The sequence below is a fragment of the Oncorhynchus nerka genome, linkage group LG8 (genome assembly GCF_034236695.1).
Source record: "Oncorhynchus nerka isolate Pitt River linkage group LG8, Oner_Uvic_2.0, whole genome shotgun sequence".
NCBI lineage: Eukaryota > Metazoa > Chordata > Actinopteri > Salmoniformes > Salmonidae > Oncorhynchus > Oncorhynchus nerka.
This window is the reverse complement of record NC_088403.1, coordinates 18,968,744-18,993,549: the sequence shown is the minus strand read 5'-3', so window position 1 is coordinate 18,993,549 and position 24,806 is coordinate 18,968,744. Positions and strand designations below refer to the sequence as shown.

At 42.9% G+C, this 24,806-nt stretch overlaps 1 protein-coding gene across 1 annotated transcript in view; it reads right to left on the bottom strand.

Annotated features, from left to right (window-relative positions):
* Window positions 1-19,990: 19,990 nt before the first annotated feature.
* LOC115119944 (voltage-dependent calcium channel subunit alpha-2/delta-1-like) overlaps window positions 19,991-24,806 on the bottom strand; it is a 189,260-nt gene continuing 184,444 nt past the window's right edge. Inside the window, exon 40 of the mRNA XM_065021121.1 lies at window positions 19,991-23,751. Coding sequence (XP_064877193.1) covers window positions 23,629-23,751 — 123 coding nt within the window. The 3' untranslated portion in view covers window positions 19,991-23,628. The remainder of the gene's footprint in view (window positions 23,752-24,806) is intronic.

Below are 24,806 nucleotides of genomic sequence, written 5' to 3'. Positions count from 1 at the left end.
TTTAACACTTTTTGGTTACTACATGATTCCATATGTGTTATTTCATGGTTTTGATGTCTTCACTATTATTCTACAATGTATAAAATAGTAAAAATAAAGAAAAACCCTGGAATGAGTAGGTGTGTCCAAACTTTTGACTGGTACTGTAGATGTTTATGCATTTACTCACACACAGTCATATACAGTATACATGTTGTATGTGAACGGGTATGCGCCTACTGTACATGTTTATGCATTTACTCACACACAGTCATATACAGTATACATGTTGTATGTGAACTGGTATGCGCCTACTGTACATGTTTATGCATTTACTCACACACAGTCAAATACAGTATACATGTTGTATGTTAACGGGTATGCGCCTACTGTACATGTTTATGCATTTACTCACACACAGTCATATACAGTATACATGTTGTAAGTGAACGGGTATGTGCCTACTGTACATGTTTATGCATTTACTCACACACAGTCATATACAGTATACATGTTGTATGTTACACGGGTATGCGCACACATGTTTATGCATTTACTCACACACAGTCACATACAATACATGTTGTATGTTAACGGGTATGCCCTACTGTACATGTTTATGCATTTACTCACACACAGTCATATACAGTATACATGTTGTATGTTAACCTATGCCCTACTGTAGATGTTTATGCATTTACTCACACACAGTCATATACAGTATACATGTTGTATGTTAACGGGTATGCGCCTACTGTACATGTTTATGCATTTACTCACACACAGTCATATACAGTATACATGTTGTATGTTAACGGGTATGCGCCTACTGTACATGTTTATGCATTTACTCACACACAGTCATATACAGTATACATGTTGTATGTTAACGGGTATGCGCCTACTGTAGATGTTTATGCATTTACTCACACACAGTCATATACAGTATACATGTTGTATGTGAACGTGTATGCGCCTACTGTACATAAATATGTTTGGAAATACACACATGAGCACACACACACACACACACACACACACACACACACACACACACACACACACACACACACACACACACACACACACACACACACAAACCAAACCCCCCGCCTCTAGGCCACCTGGGTAATATAGCCATACCCGTCCCACCCCTTTACACCTTATTTACCCTCACCCTCACCCTATCCCACTCCCCTCCCCTCACCTAATCCCACTTCCCTCACCTCATCTCACCACCCTCACCCCATTCCTCCACTCACACCCCAGAGGGGGGCTAATTGGTCTGTGTGATCTCCTTTTTTTCACCTCTGACCCCCTGATGCTAGAATGACAATCCTCCTCCACCCCTAACAACCCCCTCCACCCCCAACGCTTCGCCCCAATTAGGTGGGTCCTGTTTCCCCTCTCCAGTTACAGATGAGAGGTCACGGGGGTTGGAGGACCCACATGTTAGTTTTCCCTCTCTGGGTCCAGTGAAGCATGGAAAGTAACTGGACAACATAAACAGCTTTAGCGGTGAGGATATCAAAGGTTAAACAGAAAGTAGTGTTGACTTAACATAGAAAGTAGTGTTGACTTAACATAGAAAGTAGTATTGACTTAAAATAGAAAGTAGTATTGACTTAACATAGAAAGTAGTATTGACTTAACATAGAAAGTAGTATTGACTTAAAATAGAAAGTAGTATTGACTTAACATAGAAAGTAGTATTGACTTAAAATAGAAAGTAGTATTGACTTAACATAGAAAGTAGTATTGACTTAACATAGAAAGTAGTATTGACTTAAAATAGAAAGTAGTATTGACTTAACATAGAAAGTAGTATTGACTTAACATAGAAAGTAGTATTGACATAGAAAGTAGTATTGACTTAACATAGAAAGTAGTATTGACTTAAAATAGAAAGTAGTATTGACTTAACATAGAAAGTAGTATTGACTTAAAATAGAAAGTAGTATTGACTTAACACAGAAAGTGACTTAACATAGAAAGTAGTATTGACTTAACATAGAAAGTAGTATTGACTTAACATAGAAAGTAGTATTGACTTAACATAGAAAGTAGTATTGACTTAACACAGAAAGTAGTATTGACTTAAAATAGAAAGTAGTATTGACTTAACATAGAAAGTAGTATTGACTTAAAATAGAAAGTAGTATTGACTTAACATAGAAAGTAGTATTGACTTAACATAGAAAGTAGTATTGACTTAAAATAGAAAGTAGTATGGACTTAACATAGAAAGTAGTATTGACTTTGAGGAAAATAGTGACAGGTGGAGAAGCAGGAAGGGCTGAGGAGAAAGAACACATTCCAGAGAGCAGGTACAGGAATGTAGGGAAACAGCAAAAGGGCAAAAGGAATAATGAGAATGTGTTAGAGAGCAAAAACGGGAGAACAGTGAGGAAGAGAGAGAGAGAGAGAGAGAGAGAGAGAGGATGCAGCTTAAGCCCCTTTAACAGATATATCAACAAATTGGCGAGGGCACTAGAACAGTCTGCAGCACCCTACGAGAATCTGAAGTCAAATGTCTACTGTTTGCTGATGATCTGGTGCTCCTGTCACCAACCAATGAGGGCCTACAGCAGCACCTAGATCTTCTGCACAGATTCTGGCAGACCTGGGCCCTGACAGTAAATCTCAGTAAAACATAAATAATGGTGTTCCATAAAATGTCCAGTTGCCAGGACCACAAATACAAATTCCATCTAGACACCTTTGCCCTAGAGCACACAAAAAAACTATACATACCTTGGCCTAAACATCAGCGTCACTGGTAACTTCCACGAAGTTGTGAACGAGCTGACAGACAAGGCAAGAAGGGCCTTCTATGCAATCAAAAGGAACATACAATTTGACATACAAATTAGGATCTGGCTAAAAATACTTGAATCAGTTATAGAACCCATTGCCCTTTATGGTTGTGGGGTCTGGGGTCCGCTCACCAACCACTAATTCACAAAATGGGACACACAACAAATTGAGACTCTGCATGCATAATTCTGCAAAAATATCCCCAGTGTACAACGTAAAACACCAAATAATGCATGCAGAGCAGAATTATAGTCCAAGCTGGTCCTGGGACAGCAACACAATTAGACCCAACCAAATCATGAGAAAACAAAAAGACACATTGGAAATAATTACAAAAAAACAGAGCCAACTAGAATTTTATTTGGCCCTAACCAGAGAGTACACAATGGCAGAATACCTGACCACTGTGACTGACCCAAATTTAAGGAAAACTTTGACTATGTACAGACTCAGTGAGCATAGCCTTGCTATTGAGAAGGCAGACCTGGCTCTCAAGAGAAGACAGGCTATGTGCACACTGCCCACAAAATGAAGTGGAAACGGAGCTCCACTCTCTAACCTCCTGCCAAATGTATGATCATATTAGAGCCACCTATTTCCCTCAGATTACACATATCCACAAAGAATTGAAAAGAAACCTAATTGTGATAAACTCCCATATCAACTGGGTGAAATATCACAGTGTGCCATCACAGCAGCATTATTTGTGAACTGTTGCCACAAGAAAAGGTCAACCAGTGAAGAACAAACACCATTGTAAATACAACCCATATTTATTTATTTCCCCTTTTGTTCTTGAACTATTTGCACATCGTTACCACACTGTATAGAGACATAATGACATTTGAATGTCTTTATTATTTTGGAACTTCTGTGAGTGTAATGTTTACTGTTCATTTTTATTGTCTATTTCACTTTTGTTTCTGATGTTAACATATGTTTCCCATGCCTTGAATTGAATTGAGGGAGATAGATAACGATAAAGCTTTGTGCTCACTGAGTTGAAACCAATGGGACACACAGATGAAGAGTGACAGGGAGATGGAGAGTTTTAGAAGGAAGGACCACTGTTCATATGGCACAGCTAGAGAGCACGAGACAGACAGGAGGAGAGCGTACAGACAGAAAGCGATAAAGCTTTGCTCACTGAGCAGAAACCATGTCTTTCCCCTAACCTCCCCATAATAAAACCAGTCTTAACCCAGTGAATCAAGGTGTTAGGGGCTCTCCTCTCCATATGGTGGTGTGTTTCGTCAACTAGCTAATGGAGAGCAGATGTGGAGGTATTTCACAAGTGTGGCTTCGGAAAACATTCCTGCACATAAATCCAATGAACTTAAAAACTGGACGCAGGCAGGCGACCTCCCGCTCCAAATCCAGTTGACTTAGGTAATGTAGTTAGAAGGATGAACAACAGAGGATGGAAAGATATAGACAGTCTGCGTTGTGCCTACGTCAAGGCTAAAGGCTAATTGTTTTAGCACGCTGAAGCTGAGGTAAGCTAAAGTAAACTGCCGTGGTTATTCACACGCGTCAATGTTTTGGTTTATCTGGAAGTTGTCAAAGCATGAGACAGACACATTTGTAGCTGGTGGTCACTTGAGTTGTAAAACCCAGGGTGTTGAACACATGCTGGCTGACTAAACGAGGGTGAGCATCCTTTTCTCTTGGGGCAGCAGAAAGTCTGGATGAAGATCCAATACTTTACCTCTAATCACAGATCTAGTTTAAGATCACCCAAACCCTAACACCTATATTGAACACAAAAATCTGACCATGGACCAGTAGTTATGGGCAACGTCTACCAACAATGCAAGGCTAAGCTGGGAGACCATCACTGGGATAAAACAGCTCTTAGTTGGTGTGGCCGCAGCTGCAAGGTTGTCTGGCACCTCATTCATTGCTAACTGGCTCCACGTGTGTAGGGGGACAAGCCTAAATAAATTAGCCTCCCATTCCACCCCTGCCACCATAGACCCACATCCACGCCTGCCCTTGGCGCAAGGCCCTTTTAGTGGCACAGCGGGACTGCTGTGGTCTTGTGTGGCTTTATTAACTGGGTTGGGGCGTGGAGAGGTGAGATTGGGGAGGGGGACAGGGAGGAGAGAGTCCCACCAGGTGCTAATAGATTTCCTGCAGCTTTGAAACGTTTGTTTTTGTGGGTCCCCTGGAATGGCGTAGGGTTTCATCTGTGGCAAATTACCTGGACCAGGGTTTGACCTCCCTGAACACTCCTGGCCCAGACACTCCTGGACTGACACACACACGGACAGATGTGAATACACACACCCAGAAATACACGCCTACACACCTTTCCTCTATTCCTTAACTCCGCCCACCCTCAGCCACCCACCCTCAAAAGACATACACTAAAAAAATGCAACTCTCTCCACACGCATGTCTGTACACCTCCTGCTAACCAAACAAAACATTAACACCTGATGTGCAAACAGTCACGTTTCAAAACTAGCCAACCTTGTGAGAGCTGCTGTGAGGGAGGCAGACTTGCGTGTGTTTGTTTCCCTCCCCTCATGTGTGTGTGAGTCTGTGTCTGTAAGTCTTTGTGTGTGAGTCTTTGTGTGTGAGTCTGTGTGTGTGAGTCTGTGGGGTTTATGGTTGTGTGAGTGGTCCAGGCAGGGGGGGGGGTCTGGCATTGGGACTGTGTGTATGAGTCAGAGCACTAAGTGACCTAAAGCAGGGGAGACAGTGTGTGTGTGTGGCATCTTCTCTCCAAAACAAGCAGCTGTGGGCCCTCTCTGGGAGTCACACACACAAACATGGTATACAGGGCTATCGTGTCAGAAGATGTTTATCTGAATGAGCAGGCAGCTCCCTGTATGCCCCAGTCTCTGCCTCTTAATCACAGGCACGTTATTACATTCTACGCCCCCAGAACTGCTGCAACTCAGCCCAATTCACAGTCACACACACCTGGCCCTCACAGCTGAGGAAATAACTCACTCCGCTTGATCACAAAGATGTCTGGATGTCTGTTCTTTGTCTGCCTGTGTTATGTCAGTGTCTAAGTCCTAGATTCATGCAGATCAAGCGTTAACCTGCGATAGCCGACACCCGCATCGCTGGTGTTTTGGCGGTGTACAAGCTGTCACTGCCTTAGAACGGTCAAATCGGTGAGAAGCTGCTCTTGTGATTATTGTTAAGGAGCCACACCCGTCCCACTCGCGTTAGAAGTTCACAACGACAAAGTGTAGGCTATATAGAAACAATGAACTCAAATTGAAAATCATTAAACAAAAATGATTTCTATCAGCCTAATGGAGCTGTAATTAAATCTCACATTCCAGTGGTTGAACTTGTAAACCAGGCTGCATGTCATTTCTCTTAATGCGACTCTGTGCAGCCAATGGCCATGTCCGCTTTAGGTATAATGTCGGGTATTGTGTAATATATACTGTATATAATCTGTCTGTCTTTTCTATTGGTCTTGTTTGTCTTCTGCCTGTATGATTGTCCATCCATCCTTCAATCCCGACATCCACCCAGCCACACTCACCCACCCACCCACCACCCTACCCACCCGCCCACCCATCCACCCACCCACCCCCCCACCCACCCACCCACCCACCCACCCGCCTACCCCCACCCACCCACCCACCTACCCACAGTGGAGGCTGCTGACGGGAGAAAGGATCAAAATAATGGCCGGAACAGAGCAAATGAAACGGCATCAAACACATGGAAACCACGGAAACCATCTATTTGATGTATTTGATACCATTCCACTGATCCCGCTCTAGTCATTACCAACAGCCTGTTCTCCCCAATTAAGGTGCCACCAACCTCCTGTGCCACCCACCCATCCATCTCTCTCTGTTTACCCATCCACATAGTAAAGGTATATGATTGTGTCTTGCTGTTTATCAGTGGTTCAGCAGTTTAACACACATACCAGACTCTTTCACAACACAATGGGTATTTTCCCCTTTCCTTTACATCTGTACACAAACCACTTCTTCTTTCCTGGTCTCTATGACCGGCTGGCCTCCAGTCATTATTCCAGCTAAGAGAGTTGACGTGAGAGCGCCAGTCACGCCGGTGGTTTTGTCAGTGTAATGAGAACCACATCAAACTGTCAGCGCTGGTCATGCTGCTCAATGAGGCGGGACTGGGCCAGGCTGGACCACATCTGCCTGGGGGTACGATACATTAGGGAGGGCGATTCACTTTCACGATGGCCAGAACATGAAAGCAACATGAAAAGGGAGCGCTACCAGACTACAGCAATTTACAGCCAAGAGTGTGCTGAAACAACCAGCAGACGAGTCACCCAGCGAGAGCTAGTGGCAGCTGAAGGTAGATCTACTTCAGTGCAGAGATCGGGGAGTGGTTGCACAGGTGGAGGGGAGTTTGGATTGGAAGTCATATGGGAGGGAAGGTGGGGGGCTGCACCAAGGGGGACGGGGGGCTTGTGGTTACCACCAAACACACACCGCACGCCACAAAACTTCTAAACACTAACTAAAGCACATGGCCCTTGGCAGGTTACCTACTGTGGCAGGTGGCCCAAAATAAGGGGCTGCTACAAAGCATCTGTGCCCTATAGCTTAAAATATGACTTGTAATCATTATAGGTAAATGTAACTGGTCTCCAATTCTGTGGCTAACTCGGAGGCCCACTTCCATAAACAGAAGTATTCTGGAATGGATATGATGTCCTCAAGGTTTCTCCTTGTCAGCGGTGGCAGGTACTAGGGCTGTTACGTGACCGTATTACCACCACACCGGCGGTCACGAGTCATGATGGCAGTCAAATTCCACGTGGCCGCGTCATCACTGTCATTAGGCTTCTCCCAGCTCTATAGCCGCTGATGGACATTAGTAGCCTGCCAAACTTACTAACGGCCTGGTACCCAGCACTCTATTGTCCCTCTAATCACTCTGACATCAATGCAAATTTAATTAAAAATCTAATCAAACAATTCATGGGAGCCCATAAGCTCACATTGTGCAACATTTCTATAGGCTTTACATTTTGAGTGAGAAAACAGTGTGAGGGACTCGATTAAAAAGAGGATCCCATCAGCTTTCTATAGGCTAGACCTACTATATTTATTAACTTTCCTAATATTAAGCACATTGCTTTGCTTTACAACAGGAGTATAGCCTACCTGGCTGGCATGACAATTAACCATCCTCCATTCGCAAAAAAGCATCCTCCATTCGCTAAATATTTTTCCCCTCCCCTGTTTGGAGACAGGTGCATGATAATGGTCCATTCTGAATCAAAACCAATTGCACACCTATTATTTAGTATATGTAAAGACAAGATTAAATCAAGAATAGTCTGATGGGTGACAATATTAGCCTATGACTTGTGAATGATGCCCAGCTTAAAAGTGTATTTGTCACGTGGGTCGAATACAACAAGGGTATACCTTACAGTGAAATGCTTACTTATAGGCCCTAACTAACAGTGCAATTTTTAAGTAAAAAATAGGTTTTAGGGGAAAAATAGATAAGTAAAAAATAAAAAACAACAGTAAAAAGACAGTGAAAAATAACAGGAGCGAGGCTGTATACAGTAGCAAGGCTATAAAAGTAGCGAGACTATATACAGGCACCGATTGGTCGGGCTGATTGAGGTAGTATGTACATGTAGGTATGGTTAAAGTGAATATGCATATATGATAAACAGAGAGTAGCAGTAGTGTAAAAGGGGGATTGGCGTAAAAGCGACATTTGATTGCCTGTTCAGGAGTCTTATGGCTTGGGGGTAAAGGCTGTTGAGAAGCCTTTTTGTCCTAGACTTGGTGCTCCGGTACCGCTTGCCATGAGGTAGTAGAGAGAACAGTCTATGACTGGGGTGGCTGGGGTCTTTGACAATGTTTAGGGCCTTCCTCTGACACCGCCTGGTGTAGAGGTCCTGGATGGCAGGCAGCTTAGCCCCAGTGATGTACTGGGCCGTACGCACTGCCCTCTGTAGTGCCTTGCGGTCGGAGGCCGAGCAGTTGCCGTACCAGGCAGTGAGGCAACCAGTCAGGATGCTCTCAATATTGCAGCCGTATATCTTTTTGAGGATCTGAGGACCCATGCCAAATATTTTTAGTTTCCTGAGGGGGGATAGGCTTTGTCGTGCCCTCTTCATGACTGTCTTGGTGTGTTTGGACCATTCTAGTTTGTTGGTGATGTGGACACCAAGGAACTTGAAGCTCTCAACCTGCTCAACTACAGCCCCGTCGATGAGAATGGGGAGTGCTCGGTCCTCCTTTTCCTGTAGTCCACAATCATCTCTTTAGTCTTGATTACATTGAGGGATAGGTTGTTATTCTGGCACCATCCGGCCAGGTCTCTGACCTCCTCCCTATAGGCTGTCTCGTCGTTGTCGGTTATCAGGCCTACCACTGTTGTGTCATCTGCAAACTTAATGATGGTGTTGGAGTCGTGCCTGGCCACGCAGTCGTGGATGAACAGGGAGTACAGGAGGGGACTGAGCATGCACCCCTGAGGGGTTCCAGTGTTGAGGGGTTCCAGTGTCCAGCGTGGCAGATGTCACCACCTGGGGGCAGCCCGTCAGGAAGTCCAGGATCCAGTTGCAGAGGGAGGTGTTTAGTTCCAGGATCCTTAGCTTAGTGATGAGCTTTGAGGGTACTATGGTGTTGAACGCTGAGCTGTAGTCAATGAATAGCATTCACACGTAGGTGTTCCTTTATTCTAGGTGGGAAAGGGCAGTGTGGAGTGCAAAAGAGATTGCAGCATCTGTGGATCTGTTTGGGTGGTATGCAAATTGGAGTGGGTCTAGGGTTTCTGGGATAATGGTGTTGATGTGAGCCATTACCAGCCTTTCAAAGCACAACATGGCTACGGACGTGAGTGCTACGGGTCTGTAGTCATTTGGGCAGGTTGCCTTAATGTTCTTGGGCACAGGGACTATAGTGGACTGCTTGAAACATGTTGGTATTACAGACTCAGTCAGGGACATGTTGAAAATGTCAGTGAAGACACCTGCCAGTTGGTCAGCACATGCCCTGGTAATCCGTCTGGCCCCACGGCCTTGTGAATGAGGACCTGTTTAAAGGTCTTACTCACATCGGCTATGGAGAGCGTGATCACACAGTCTTCCGGAACAGCTGATGCTGTCATGCATGCCTCCGTGTTGCTTGCCTCGAAGCGAGCATAGAAGTGATTTAGCTAGTCTGGTAGGCTTGTGTCACTGGGCAGCTCGCGGCTGTGCTTCCCTTTGTAGTCTGTAATAGTTTGAAGACCTGCTACATAAGACGAGTGCCGGAGCCGGTGTAGTACGATTCAATCTTAGCCCTGTATTGTTGCTTTGCCTGTTTGATGGTTCTGGGCATAGCAGGATTTCTTATAAGCTTCCGGGTTAGAGTCTTGAAAGTGGCAGCTCTACCGTTTAGGTCAGTGAGGATACTACCAGTAATCCTTGGCTTTTGGTTGTGGTATATACGTACAGTCACTGTGGGGACGACGTCTTCGATGCACTTATTGATAAAGCCAGTGACTGATGTGGTGTATTCCTCAATGCAATCGGAAGAATCATGGAAAATGTTCCAGTCTGCGATAACAAAACAGTTTTGTAGTTCAGCATCTGCTTCATCTGACCACTTTTTTTATAGACCAAGTCACTGGTGCTTCCTGCTTTAATTTTTGCTTGTAAACAGGAATCAGGAGGATAGAGTTATGGTCAGATTTACCAAATGAAGGGCGAGGAGAGCTTTAACATGTTGATAGAGATTAGGTAAAACTGATTTAAGTTTCTCTGTGTGTGGAGTACAGGTGATATAGAATTTTTTTCCCTCTGGTTGCGCATTTAACATGTTGATAGAGATTTGGTAGAACTGATTTAAGTTTCCCTGCATTAAAGTTTGCGGCCACTAGGAGCGTCGCCTCTGAGTGAGCGGTTTCCTGTTTGCTTATTTCCTTATACAGCTGACTGAGTGTGATCTTAGTGCCATCATCTGTCTGTGGTGGTAAATAAACAGCCACGAAAAGTATGGAGGAAAACTGTCTTGGCAAATAGTGTGGTCTACAGTTTATCATAAGACACTCTACTTCAGGTGAGCAAAATCTAGAGACTTCCTTAGATTTCGTGCACCACCTGTTGTTTACATATATGCATATTGGAATCTATCACATCCCACAACTGTCCCAGACTGCCTGGAATATTTATTTCATGAACAGAATAGGTCAACTTTTGTACTATGGGGGATAGTAGATTGACATAGGCTAGTGCTTTTGTTGTTCGTTAGACCTACTCATCTTGTTGGCTGACGAAAGTAAATGTGGACATCCAATATCTTCAATATGTGCCTTGATAAGGACACACACAGTTACGTTCCCGAAGTGTGTCTTCACTTGTATCCTGTGAGAAAGACCCTATCACATGACAGAGAACCATGTGAGTGAGAGGTGCTTGGGCACCAGCCAGGAGAAGGGAATTGTAGGGCCAACGTTCGCTGGCTAGAAAAGGCAAACATTTTTTTAGGGGGCATTACGGCCACACAAAGGGGATGCAGCAGGGAGATTCAAGACATATCAAGTGCTTGTCAAATTGTGAATGAAAGCCTTTCATGCGACTATTTTCAAATCACCATTAGTCATATCATGCAGCCTTAGACTGCATTTAAAATCTAAACATATAGGCCAACATTTCTATCACAACTAAAGTTACAAAAATGATTCATGGCTGTGGGTAACTGGTGAAAGTAGTCAGGCGCTGGAGAGCTGAGATGCGTGGACAAGGTTTTTAATTACAAGAAAACACCAGTACAAACACAATACTATGGTGCTGGAAAAATACCGGTACCACGAAATAAACAGGTGTAACAACAAAACCCGGCAACAAAATACCAGCAGTCAGAATACAGCCTTTACAATAAAACAAACACACACACAAACATGGGGGAAACCAGAGGGTTAAATAATGAACATGTAATGGGGGAATTGAAACCAGGTGTGTAGAAAACAAAGACAAAACAAATGGAAAATGAAAAGTGGATCGGTGATGGCTAGAAGGCCGGTGACGTCGACTGCCGAACACCGCCCGAACAAGGAGAGGGATCCACTTTGGCGGAAGTCGTGACAAAATGAAGCATATAGAAGTACCAGTTTCTTTGTTAACCACTCAACACAGAATAGCTGCATGTGCTTCCTCCCTCAAATAGTTTGGAGAAAATATCCTTCTATTTTTTTCAGCTTTGTTCAATTGTATTCTTCAAACTATAAAATAATATAAAATAGTATCATGGAATTCAAGGCAAATCTTGTCATGCTAAAGAAACGAGTGTAGCCCACAGCAATACGGCATTGTCAGATCAGGGTTTAACAACTCAGAGTATGCTATTATGTTCTTCTGAAATAAACTACATTTTCTTCATCTCATGTTTCTTGTGACCTGTCTAAAATAAATAATGGATTTATTGTGATGGTGTAGGCTATATTACATAGATGTTTTGTAGATGTTCCAATGGTCTGCATCAGTGGCTTGTAGGCTGTGTGTGAAAGCCAGGAGATGCTAAATGTGTTTATGTTAATTAACGGTCAATTACCATGAGAACGGCAGTTATTTGCTTGAAAATCACAGACTGACAAAATGTTATGACCGCCACAGCCCTAGCTGGTATCTCTTTAAATCGGAGGACAGGCTCAATGGATGGAATGGAATGGCATTTCAGCCATTCCATTCCAGTCATTTCTATGAGCCTTCCTCCTCTTACCAGCCTCCACTGTATTCAATAGGCAGTGCCTGTTCTAAAAAGGCTGCCTGGCCCCTGTATGCTACCCCGATGGGCCCCCTGACGCAGGAACCCTGTGTAAACGTTTACTGTAATCTTCTCTCTTTTACATGTCATCTAATCTCTAATGATGACTGGAAGAGTGAGTTGCGGAGCTGCGAGCTGGGGACCAAGGACCTTGAGGTCACTGGCCAGCTACAGTACAAGAGAGAGGTGCTGTATTAACAAACAATCTAAATATAAACGTCTCAGCTGTCCTAAATTGGGGTCCCAATCCCCATTCCCGTTCAAATCTCATAGGGTTAAGATTTTGACCACGTCACAAGACCGTAATGGCCGTCCCGACAAAAGGCAAGTGAAACCTGCTTACGAGGCCTTTAGAAAAGGAAATCCGAAGCTATGTCAAGTCAGGAGATCTGCAAACACACACGGTTCTATAGAAACACAATGGACTTCAATAGGGATGTTGATGATGCCTTGAAGTTGCACTGAGAAGCCTGGAGACTCAGAGTTTTGAAATGGGCTCAACCAAAACCTCATCAAAGTCTAGGTGGTCTGATCTTCTCTGTCTTTTGTTGGTTGAGGTTTAGAAGGTTGCTTTTCCTGCAGCTCTCGACAGCTTCCCACAAAGCTGTTCTCTCATCATCTATCCCCACTGGACCAAAAGTCTTTGGTTGTCTCCATTTCATCACCATCAACACATATAGTTTAACACATTTCTCAATTATAGACATATTTCAAATGACATAGTCTTAAACGATTGACCATATCCCCATAAGCCAGTGTTACAGTTATTAAGAGTGAATGTTAAGGTGAATGCATTAGCTCATTCTAAAGGGATTACGTAACAGCCTATCAGCATGTAAATATTGTGCCAACATTCCTTCTCACCAGTGAAGTGCAACTAATAGACTCCATTTAAACAGTGCATTAGGGTTAACTCACCTAAACCACCACCAATGTGCAGTTCCACCATCTCTGTGATGCTTGGCGCCCATTTTGTATCTGTATTTCTGTTCACTAGTAATGAAATATATGTATTTATGAACATATCGTAGGGCATCCAGTGACTGCAGTTTCCGTCAGATATGGATCAACACAAAGCTGCAAGCCCAAACTCGGATAACAATCAGAACACAACATGACCGAGCCGGAACATAAACAGGAGGGGCCATCTTGGAAACCAGATACAGAAAGCAGAGCCTCTGGCACTGAGTACTTAGTGTCATGTCGAGGTGACCAGAGGTGTCATGGCCATATATTTTTGTTGTTGTTGTTGTTTCCTTCTGATATTACTAAGCCACATAGCAATTTGAGGAAGTTAGCTTTAGTTACCCCATATAGGTACCCAATCTCCCAAACTCATAACTTGCTAATCAGATGCCATTTCAGGCTGTCAATCAAGTTAGAGTAGCTAGCTTGTGTAACTACAGGTAACTGCCAAAATAAAGGAAACACCAACATAAAGTGTCTTAATAGGGTGTTGGGCACCACAGGACAGAACAGCTTCAATGTGCCTTGTCATAGATTCTACAGGTATCTGGAACTCTATTGGAGGGATGCGACACCATTCTTCCTCAAGAAATTCCATTGTTTAGTGTTTTGATGATGGTGAAAAATGCGGTCTCAGACACAGCTCCAGAATCTCACATAAGTGTTCAAGTGTGTTGAAATCTGATAACTGAGACACTGATGACATATGGTTTACATAGTTTTCATGCTCATCAAACCATTCAGTGACCACTCGTGCCTGTGGATGGTAGCCAAAATGATGGCCTGCCCAGCCTTTTTATACATGACCGTATGCATAATGATATGTTAATTGCTTAATTAACTTTCAATATACTTTGTATCCCTCATTTACTCAAGCATTTCCATTATTTTGGTAGTTACCTTTATTTTAGCTGGCCTGCCTGCTGGCAAGGTTGGTAGAATTGATAAAAGCAAGCAATAACTAAATGTACTGAAAAAGACTCACATTCCTTTCATTATTTTACCCAGATCTTAGCCGAGAAGCTTTTTATTATGTTTCTTTAAAAAAAGAACCACCGGCAGGAGGATACAGATCACTCATTCATATCTGGCTTAGAAAACACCTTCTGCCTCCCGGGTGGCGCAGTGGTTAAGGTCGCTGTACTGCAGCACCAGCTGTGCCATCAGAGTCCCTGGGTTCGCGCCCAGGCTCTGTCGTAACTGGCCGCGACCGGGAGGTCCGTGGGGCGACGCACAATTGGCCTAGCGTCGCCCGGGTTAGGGAGGGCTTGGTCGGTAGGGGTGTCCTTGTCTCATCGCGCACCAGCGACTCCTGTGGCGGGCTGGGCGCAGTGTGCGCTAGCCAAGGTGGCCAGGTGCACGGTGTTTCCTCCGGTGCATTGGTGCGGCTGGCTTCCGGGTTGATGCGCACTGTGTTAAGAAGCAGTGCGGCTTGGTTGGGTTGTGTATCGGAGGACGCATGACTTTCAACCTTCGTCTCTCCCGAGCCCGTACGGGAGTTGTAGCGATGAGACGAGATAGTAGCTACTAAAAAACAATTGGATACCACGAAATTGGGGAGAAAAAGGGGTAAAAAAAAAAAAAAAAAAAAAAGAAAACACCTTCTGAAGAATCTCTATTCGTGAAGTGGAGTCCAAATAGGGAAATGGGAAAACCCATGACATGCAGTATACCCAGAAGGACGTTTTGGTAACACTTACCCATCCAGCTGTAATGCTTTAGAACTTTGTATAAATGTGAACCGTGTCTTATAACATGGCTTATAATATGTCTCTCTATATCAGGAGTCGGTAATAGGCTGCCCCGCAGACCAAAACCGGCCCGCAGTGTTTAGTTTTGGGTCAAAAAAGACTAAAATCACCAGGAATTCAGCTAAACATTTGTTTAATTTAGAAAATGTATTCTCATATATTCCCACAAAAGAGATATACAGTGGGGCAAAAAAAGTATTTAGTCAGCCACCAATTGTGCAAGTTCTCCCACTTAAAAAGGTGAGAGAGGTAATTTTCATCATAGGTACACTTAAACTATGACAGACAAAATGAGGGAAAAAAATCCAGAAAATCACATTGTAGGATTTTTAATGAATTTATTTGCAAATTATGGTGGAAAATAAGTATTTGGTCACCTACAAACAAGCAAGATTTCTGGCTCTCACAGACCTGTAACTTCTTCTTTAAGAGGCTCCTCTGTCCTCCACTTGTTACCTGTATTAATGGCACCTGTTTAAACTTGTTATCAGTATAAAAGACACCTGTCCACAACCTCAAACAGTCACACTCCAAACTCCACTATGGCCAAGACCAAAGAGCTGTCAAAGGACACCAGAAACAAAATTGTAGACCTGCACCAGGCTGGGAAGACTGAATCTGCAATAGGTAAGCAGCTTGGTTTGAAGAAATCAACTGTGGGAGCAATTATTAGGAAATGGAAGACATACAAGACCACTGATAATCTCCCTCGATCTGGGGCTCCACGCAAGATCTCACCCCGGGGGGTCAAAATGATCACAAGAACGGTGAGCAAAAATCCCAGAACCACACGGGGGGACCTAGTGAATGACCTGCAGAGAGCTGGGACCAAAGTAACAAAGCCTACCATCAGTAACACACTACGTCGCCAGGGACTCAAATCCTGCAGTGCCAGACGTGTCCCCCTGCTTAAGCCAGTACATGTCCAGGCCCGTCTGAAGTTTGCTAGAGAGCATTTGGATGATCCAGAAGAAGATTGGGAGAATGTTATATGGTCAGATGAAACCAAAATATAACTTTTTGGTAAAAACTAAACTCGTCGTGTTTGGAGGACAAAGAATGCTGAGTTGCATCCAAAGAACACCATACCTACTGTGAAGCATGGGGGTGGAAACATCATGCTTTTGGGGCTGTTTTTCTGCAAAGGGACCAGGACGACTGATCTGTGTAAAGGAAAGAATGAATGGGGCCATGTATCGTGAGATTTTGAGTGAAAACCTCCTTCCATCAGCAAGGGCATTGAAGATGAAACGTGGCTGGGTCTTTCAGCATGACAATGATCCCAAACACACTGCCCGGGCAACGAAGGAGTGGCTTCGTAAGAAGCATTTCAAGGTCCTGGAGTGGCCTAGCCAGTCTCCAGATCTCAACCCCATAGAAAATCTTTGGAGGGAGTTGAAAGTCCGTGTTTCCCAGCAACAGCCCCAAAACATCACTGCTCTAGAGGAGATCTGCATGGAGGAATGGGCCAAAATACCAGCAACAGTGTGTGGAAACTTTGTGAAGACTTACAGAAAACGTTTAACCTCTGTCATTGACAACAAAATGTATATAACAAAGTATTGAGATAAACTTTTGTTATTGACCAAATACTTATTTTCCACCATAATTTGCAAATAAATCAATTTAAAATCCTACAATGTGAATTTCTGGATTTTTTTTCTCATTTTGTCTGTCATAGTTGAAGTGTACCTATGATGAAAATTACAGGCCTCTCTCATCTTTTTAAGTGGGAGAACTTGCACAATTGGTGGCTGACTAAATACTTTTTTGCCCCACTGTATGTGATCGTGTCTCAATGTAATCCTGGCATGAAATGATTATTTTCAAAAATAACCTTTTTTGGGGCTTATAGTTGTGGTCAATTTGCAGTGTACAAATTAGTATAATTATGTTCTGACTCCCCGACCATCTGCTCTGACAAAAATGGACTGGGCCTGTATCTATTTGCCTACCCCTGCTCTATAAGTTACATTTTCAACGGTCTTAAACTGACATTATAAAAGGGCTCATACATGCTCATAACAAGTCTTACAATGCATTATAATGCATTATAACTGGGTGATTTAGGTTAAGTGTTAGAAAGGTACACAAGCATATATTTATTAAAACATATTCCAGAGAAAGAGTAGAGACTGCAGACTGAGCATGCAGTCTAGTTTGAAATATAGGTCAAGGGATTGGATGTGTCACGTGTCAAAAGGTCAGCCAAAATGTGAAGTGATATGCCCAATGAACGTTTGCCAACAAACCTTATGGGACTCTGCTCAGCTCTACCATTTGCTGCTGAAAGCTATGACATTTCACTGCTGAGTTTGACCTTCACTACGCCCTACTACAGACTCTATACAATGTTTATGGTTTATCTTTATAGTTTATGATATTATTACAAGTTCTTACAAAGAGATAGTGAGGGAACGACTGAGCCGTTCCATAGTGCTTTGGTCGTAATTGTTATGGTCAATTTCCTGCTTGGGGTCTGTAAAATATGTAATTTCATATTATTGCTCTCTGCTTAGTCATTTCCACAGCTGTGCTACCAGTAATAAAGACTGTTTTATTAATCATAAATACTAAAAGGCATTGTAATTGGACTCATTAAAATGTCCCTTAGCACCAGAGAGACTTACGCGTTCCTTCTTGGGGCCTGCAGTATATCATACAGTATAAGGGACAATTTTAACGTTGATCGTAAGGGGTAAAATGAGCATGTAGTCTGTCTTTGGGGGGCTGTGAAGGAGTATGTGGCTATGGATGTAGACTTGACAGCAACTGGTTTCAGGTTCAAGTCTGAGAAGGATCTCTGCTACCGACCAAGTCAATTTACATTCGATAAACATACTGTCGGAGAAGGGGGGATTACACTGTACATGAAAAAGCTCTCTTTATCAATAAGTGCATCTTCATACAGTTGAAGTCGGAAGTTTACATACACTTATGTTGGAGTAATTAAAACTCGCAACCACTCCACAAATTTCTTGTTAACAAACTACAGTTTTGGCAAGTCGGTTAGGACATCTACTTTGTGCATGACACAAGTCATTTTTCCAACAATTGTTTACAGACAGACTAAGTTGACTGTGCCTTGAAACAGCTTGGAAAATTCCAGAAAATTATGTAATGGCTTTAGAAGCTTCTGATAGGCTAATTGACATAATTTGAGTCAATTGGAGGTGTACCTGTGGATGTATTTCAAGGCCTACCTTCAAACTCAGTGCCTCTTTACTTGACATCATGGGAAAAATCTAAATAAATCAGCCATTGACCTCAGATTTTTTTTGTAGACCTCCACAAGTCTGGTTCATCCTTGGGAGCAATTTCCAAATGCCTGAAGGTACCATGTTCATTTGTACAAACAATAGTACGCAAGTATAAACACCATGGGACCACGCAGCCGTCATACCACTCAGGAAGGAGACACATTCGGTCTCCAAGAGATATATGTACTTTAGTGTGAAAAGTGCAAATCAATCCCAGAAGAACAGCCAAAGGACCTTGTGAAGATGCTGGAGGAAACAGGTACAAAAGTATCTATATCCACAGTAAAACGAGTCCTATATCGACATAACCTGAAAGGTCACTCAGCAAGGAAGAAGCAACTGCTCCAAAACCGCCTCAAAAAAGCCAGAAAAAAGTTTGCAACTGCACATGGGGACAAAGATCGTACTTTTTGTCCTCTGTTCTGATGAAACAAAAATAGAACTGTTTAGCCATAATGACCATCGTTATGTTTCGAGGAAAAAGGGTGAGGCTTGCAAGCCGAAGAACACCATCCCAACCGTGAAGCACGGGGGTGGCAGCGTCATGTTGAGTGGTGCTTTTTCTGCAGGAGGGACTGGTGCACTTCACAAAACAGATGGTGTCATGAGGAAGGAAAATTATGTGGATATATTGAAGCAACATCTCAAGACATCAGTTAAAGTTAAAGCTTGGTCGCAAATGGGTCTTCCAAATGGACAATGACCCCCAAGCATACTTCCAAAGTTGTGGCAAAATGGCTTAAGGACAATGGCCATCACAAAGCCCTGGCCTCAATCTCATAGAGAATTTGTGGGCAGAACTGAAAAAACATGTGCGAGCAAAGAGGCCTACAAACCTGACTCAGTTACACCAGCTCTGTTCAAGAGGAAGGGGCCAAAATTCACACAACTTATTGTGGGAATCTTGTGGAAGGCTACCCGAAACGTTTGACTCAAGTTAAACAATTTAAAGGCAATGCTACCAAATACTAATTCCATTTATTGTAAACTTCTGACCCACTGGGAATATGATGAAAGAAATAGAAGCTGAAATAAAATCACTCTCTCTACTATTATTCTGACATTTCACATTCTTAAAATAAAGTGGTGATCCTAACTGATCTAATACAGGGAATTATTACTAGGATTAAATGTCAGGAATTGTGAAAAACTGAGTTTAATTGTATTTGGCTGAGTTGTATGTAAACTTCCAACTTCAACTGTAAATGTGTCCGTTAAGCATATTCAGTGTCATAACCACAGAGAGATATAGATATTCTTCACTTTCACAACTGGATGTTGTTGTTGGCCCGACCTCAATTCTCATCTCTGATTGGCCGGTGGGAGTCACTGGGGGACACTGGGATAGCAGACTGCAGCTTCTTTCAGTTTCTCACACACATTGTGGGGAAAAGTGGGAAATGCGTTTTGGCAACGTTACAGTAACAGTAAGTCAATCTGGGTTGAGGAGGAAAGGGCCCAGAACTGCAAGAGGACACCATTCAATAGCTAATGAGAAAGTTTTATTCTGAATATACTGTATTTGCACATGAATAAGCATTTTCCAGGATTATAAACATGACTATTTTCTTTCTTTCGTCCGAGAATAATAACAGTATCGTACAAATTTATACATGACTGATTCAGGTGAATCAAGTTCCACAAAAGTGTAACATCTTAAAAGCACAATCAAGGGAGATTGACGCGGAGGCCCACCAATAGCCTGTCAAAAGGGAGGCTGACAAGGGGAGATTAGTGGACATGTCCACCAATGGTCTGCCATGAAAACGCTGGCAGAGAAAGATTGGGGGGCGGTCCCACCAATAGCCTGACATAGTGTGGCAGGCATGGAACACTCCCCTTAAAACACACTGAGAGTTCTTGATTTAAAAAAAAGAGCCCAGAAAAAGCATAACCCACACAATCCACACAGAGAGCACCACAGCATCAAAAAACACTTCCAATCACTCTGCTAATATGTTATTCCTGAGGTGACAGCATCTGATTTTAGCCCTTAGAGTGGCATGAAATAACCAGACACCATTTCCCAAGGGTCTAGTCTGGTCTTGAATGTGACAACCTGTGACAGAGGAAAAGATATGTATTGTCACATACACCGGAGAGGTGCAGTGAATTGTGTTGTTTTACAGGGTCAGCCATAGTAGTACAGCGCCCCTGGAGCAAATTAGGGTTAAGTGCCTTGCTCAAGGGCAAATTGACCGATTTTTCACCTTGTCGGCTCGTGCATTCGAACCAGTGACATCTCGGTTACTGGCCCAACGCTCTAACCGCTAGGCCACTGCGCTCACTCAGATCAGGGCGGTACCAAATGCTGTCTCCTCAAGAGAAAGGCAGTAGAAGCTGTATCGTTATCATATCATAAACAAACCCACAGTATTATGCTTCCCATGCCAACAATACACACCAAAGCAGGAGAAGATAGAGGGTACTTTATGTCAGTGCCTGCCACTGATACAGTATAATTATCATGGCATTATCATGCAACACAGGGAAAATACATGAGATTTGCACTTATTCAATCCTAAACGTTGCATAAACGTTAGTAATAGGTTTCCCAGTAAACAGAGAAAGAGAGTCCTATGGCACTTGATATTCTTGAATGTTCTTAGATATTGAGGTCTTAAATACAGGATGTTAGTTAGTTTCCCCACAGAACATTGAAACAACCAATACGGGACCCTAAATGTCACCTCACATGACAGCAGTCCGCCTTTGCTGATGGTGCTCGAGTTTCGCCACATAACATATTGGCAAATAATCATAGCTTAAGACTGGGATCATAACAAAAATCCCCTTCCTCTTCAGTGTTTCAGAGAAATGGAAAAAGTCCAGATGGATTTTATTCTGGTTGACGTAAGAAGGCTTTGTAATTCTAATTGAAGCAATGATAATGAGGTGCGGGAGAAGTATTTGAATGGCACTAGAGACCACACAGCGTAATCATGTCGGTTCCCAACTCTACACTGAATTGACTATGTGGTTTCCTGAGTCCATATGCCTCTGTTTTCAAAGGAAACAATGTGTGAATGTTTCTGACCCCAAGGCTCCTTTAAAGTCCCTGTTTTGGCAGTTGTTTGCATTTTCATTTACAGCAATTCATTCAATGAAGTATTACTAATACTTTTTTAAAGCACAGCATATCTACCATGTCCCTCTTTTGAACCATGTTCAAAAATGAAACGAATACAATCAATTTAGAGAGGAATTGTTGATATTCTGACATGATAATAAAACCGCGTTTTAATAAAACCGTTTTTCTACAACGTTGAATAAAGAAACTTAACCTTATGTCTCTTTCACTCAAAGTTATTCCACTGCATAATCATTTGGCTAGGATGATTGACGGGTCCAGATTTGGTCCTGAATAAAACGAGGCACATTTCTGTTATTTCGCATGTAGCATGTTGGTAGCTGTTCTTGTGGGGAAATGAGTTAGCAGGTGTATACCATAGTATAGTATATACCATAGTATAGTACACTCAGAAAGACAGTATCCTATTGTCAATCTGTCTTGAATCTCTAATTCATAAAGTTATTAAAGTACCAGAACCACAAGGCACACAAAAACTAAGAAAGTACAACAGGACTGATATCCACACTGATATGAATGAATTTAGATTGGAGTGTATTGATAGACATTTCCAATAGGTCTTAAAGCAATTGACGTTTTAAGGGGGAAATTCACTTTGCAACGAGGTGCAATTGTTTTTGATTTGGGGAAATGTTCTCTACAATAGCGAGCAGAACATTGTGAGAAAGACAGGTCCTTGTAGTTGCAAGTCACGTATTCAACGATACTCAAATCAAGAAGTGATACATGAGAAAGCACAAATAAACTGTCATGTACCAAGTCTACATTTCCTACACCCCCCCTACTCTTTCTCTTCATTTTATATCCATTGCAAAAAATCTAAAAATAATGGCATTAAAGCCAACATTACACACTAGCATGCAGCTATGCCCTTCATTCTAATAAAAAACAAAAACAAACTTAAATATTCAAATAAATACCAAACACATCAAGTTTCCTTCAGGTCAGTAGCCACACAGTCAAATAAATAAAGCTAAAGGGTTTGTCTGACTAAGAATCAACATGGCACTAGAGATTAGACCAATGAGCGCACTAGAGGCCAGCCGGGGTGCCCTGATTGGTCAATTGCACTTTGGCAATGATGGTTAGTTCAGAGGGACCAGATACCAAGATGGTAGGACCCGACATTGACCATTTGTGGTCAAGGTTGAGGGAGAAGTGGTTGACCGCAAACAGAAAGGGATCCATCACTACTTCAAACAGGGGACAGTGAGTGGGGGCAAAAGGGTTCATATGTGACCACATGTATGTGAATGAATATGATCGTTGTACACCACATCTATACAAGGACAGCAGCGTGAATGTAAATGTGTTGCTACTTTTAAATGGGAGTTGAAACTAACAGAATAATGCCAACAGCACCCCAGTGTAAAATAAAAAACATTCTGATTTCTGACTTCCTATTTAACAACTTATTGCAACTTGAACAAAACAAACACACATTTCAATACTGAGTAACAAGCCACTGCAAAACGTTTAGAAATAAATAAATAACGTTGTGACAAACACAACGGGACTGTTGCGAAGGGCAGCACTGTTTCTGGCAGTGTTGAATAAAAATCAACGGGGATCTCTTTTAGAACATCACAAAAACCACAAAAACCTAAAAGGAACCCAAAAGGAAGAGGCAGTCCTTTCACTTTCCCCCTGGCACTGTAAGGCAGTCCAACCTGTAGCATTCGCAGGGTTGTCATCGTCGAGCCAAACAAAGGTCAAAGTTCACCACTCAATCACCTCGATCTCCCTAAGCTCAGATGGCTGGAAGCTCAGATGGCTGGAGGGGAAAAGTCAGGGGGGGTCAGGGATGAAAGTTCTCGCTTAGAATTCTTTTTACATCCCGCCGATGTTAACTTTCCTCACTTTCTCCCACCCCTGGGTGAAGAAATGTAACGAAACCCTTGAAAAACGCAAATATCCCAAAGGAAGATCTGTCAGGAAGTGGTTTCAGATGTTTTTTTGTTTTAGCGTTCGGCGTTTTGAGGCGGCGTTGCATGCCGGTTGCCGGGGGCAACCGAGGTCTTCAGAGGTCACGAGGGGACGGCGTGGTGAGTTGAGCCGGCCAGGAGCCAGAGCAGGGCCAGCTGCAGCGCCACCATGGCCAACAGGGACGGGCTCAGAGCGGACGCCCCACCACAGTCAAAGTCCTCCTCCTGTGACCACGGCAACAAGAGGGGAGGAGGAAGGTGGCAAGGAGGAAGGTGGCAGGGGGACAAGTTAGTGACAGACACAACCCTGCTGACTAAAAGATAATTGGTTCAGTAGGGGTACAACAGCCCAGTATGGCTTACATATTCATAAAGCTATGTTTGATGACATAATAGCAAGGTATAATGGTACTAGACTGCATATCCACATTGAATAGAGATTGGGGTATGTATGGAATAATTGTAATCTGAGTATGGAATAATCCATGTCGGATTCTCTGATGTCTGATAATCTGTACAGCTCTATAGAGTGAAGCGTAATAACAAAACATTTTCAGACATGTATCATTTGCTACATCATAAAATAAATAATAATTTGTTAGAGTTAAATTAGGAAGCAAGGGCCTGCGTTAGCTAGCATCTAGATTAGTAAACACGTCAGTAGACAAACAGACCGATAAAGAGAAATGGACAGAAATACATTGTATGATACAGAGAAAAAGAGAGAGAGAGAGAGAGAGAAAGAGAGAGAGAGAGAGAGAGAGAGAGAGAGAGAGAGAGAGAAAAGAGAGAAGAGAGAGAAAAGAGAGAAAAGAGAGAGAGAGAGAGAGAGAGAGAGAGATAAAAAAGAGAGAGAGAGAGAGAGAGAGTGAGAGAGAAAAAAAAGAGAGAGAACAGAGAGAGAGAGAGAGAGAGAGAGAGAGAGAGAGAGAGAGAGAGAGAGAAAGAGAGAGAGAGAGAGAGAGAGAGAGAGAGAGAGTGCTTGATGGGACTGACCCGAGACAGCACATGAACAGTGGCGGCAGTAACATGAGCAGAGAGGAGGCCAATGGAGAGCCTGCGCTCGTCGGGCACATGTGCTCATCCTAACCATCAACAGCCAATCAAAGAGCAGGAAAGAAACAGAAACAGAGAGAAAGAGAAAGAGAAAGTCATGCAGCAAACATTCCACAGTTAGCAGTTAGAAAGTCCATGTGCAAAGTGAATGGGCAGAAGATGTGAGAAAACAGAACACTTTGTGGAAAGGTGAAGAGAGAGAAACAGAGAGAAGCATCTAGATA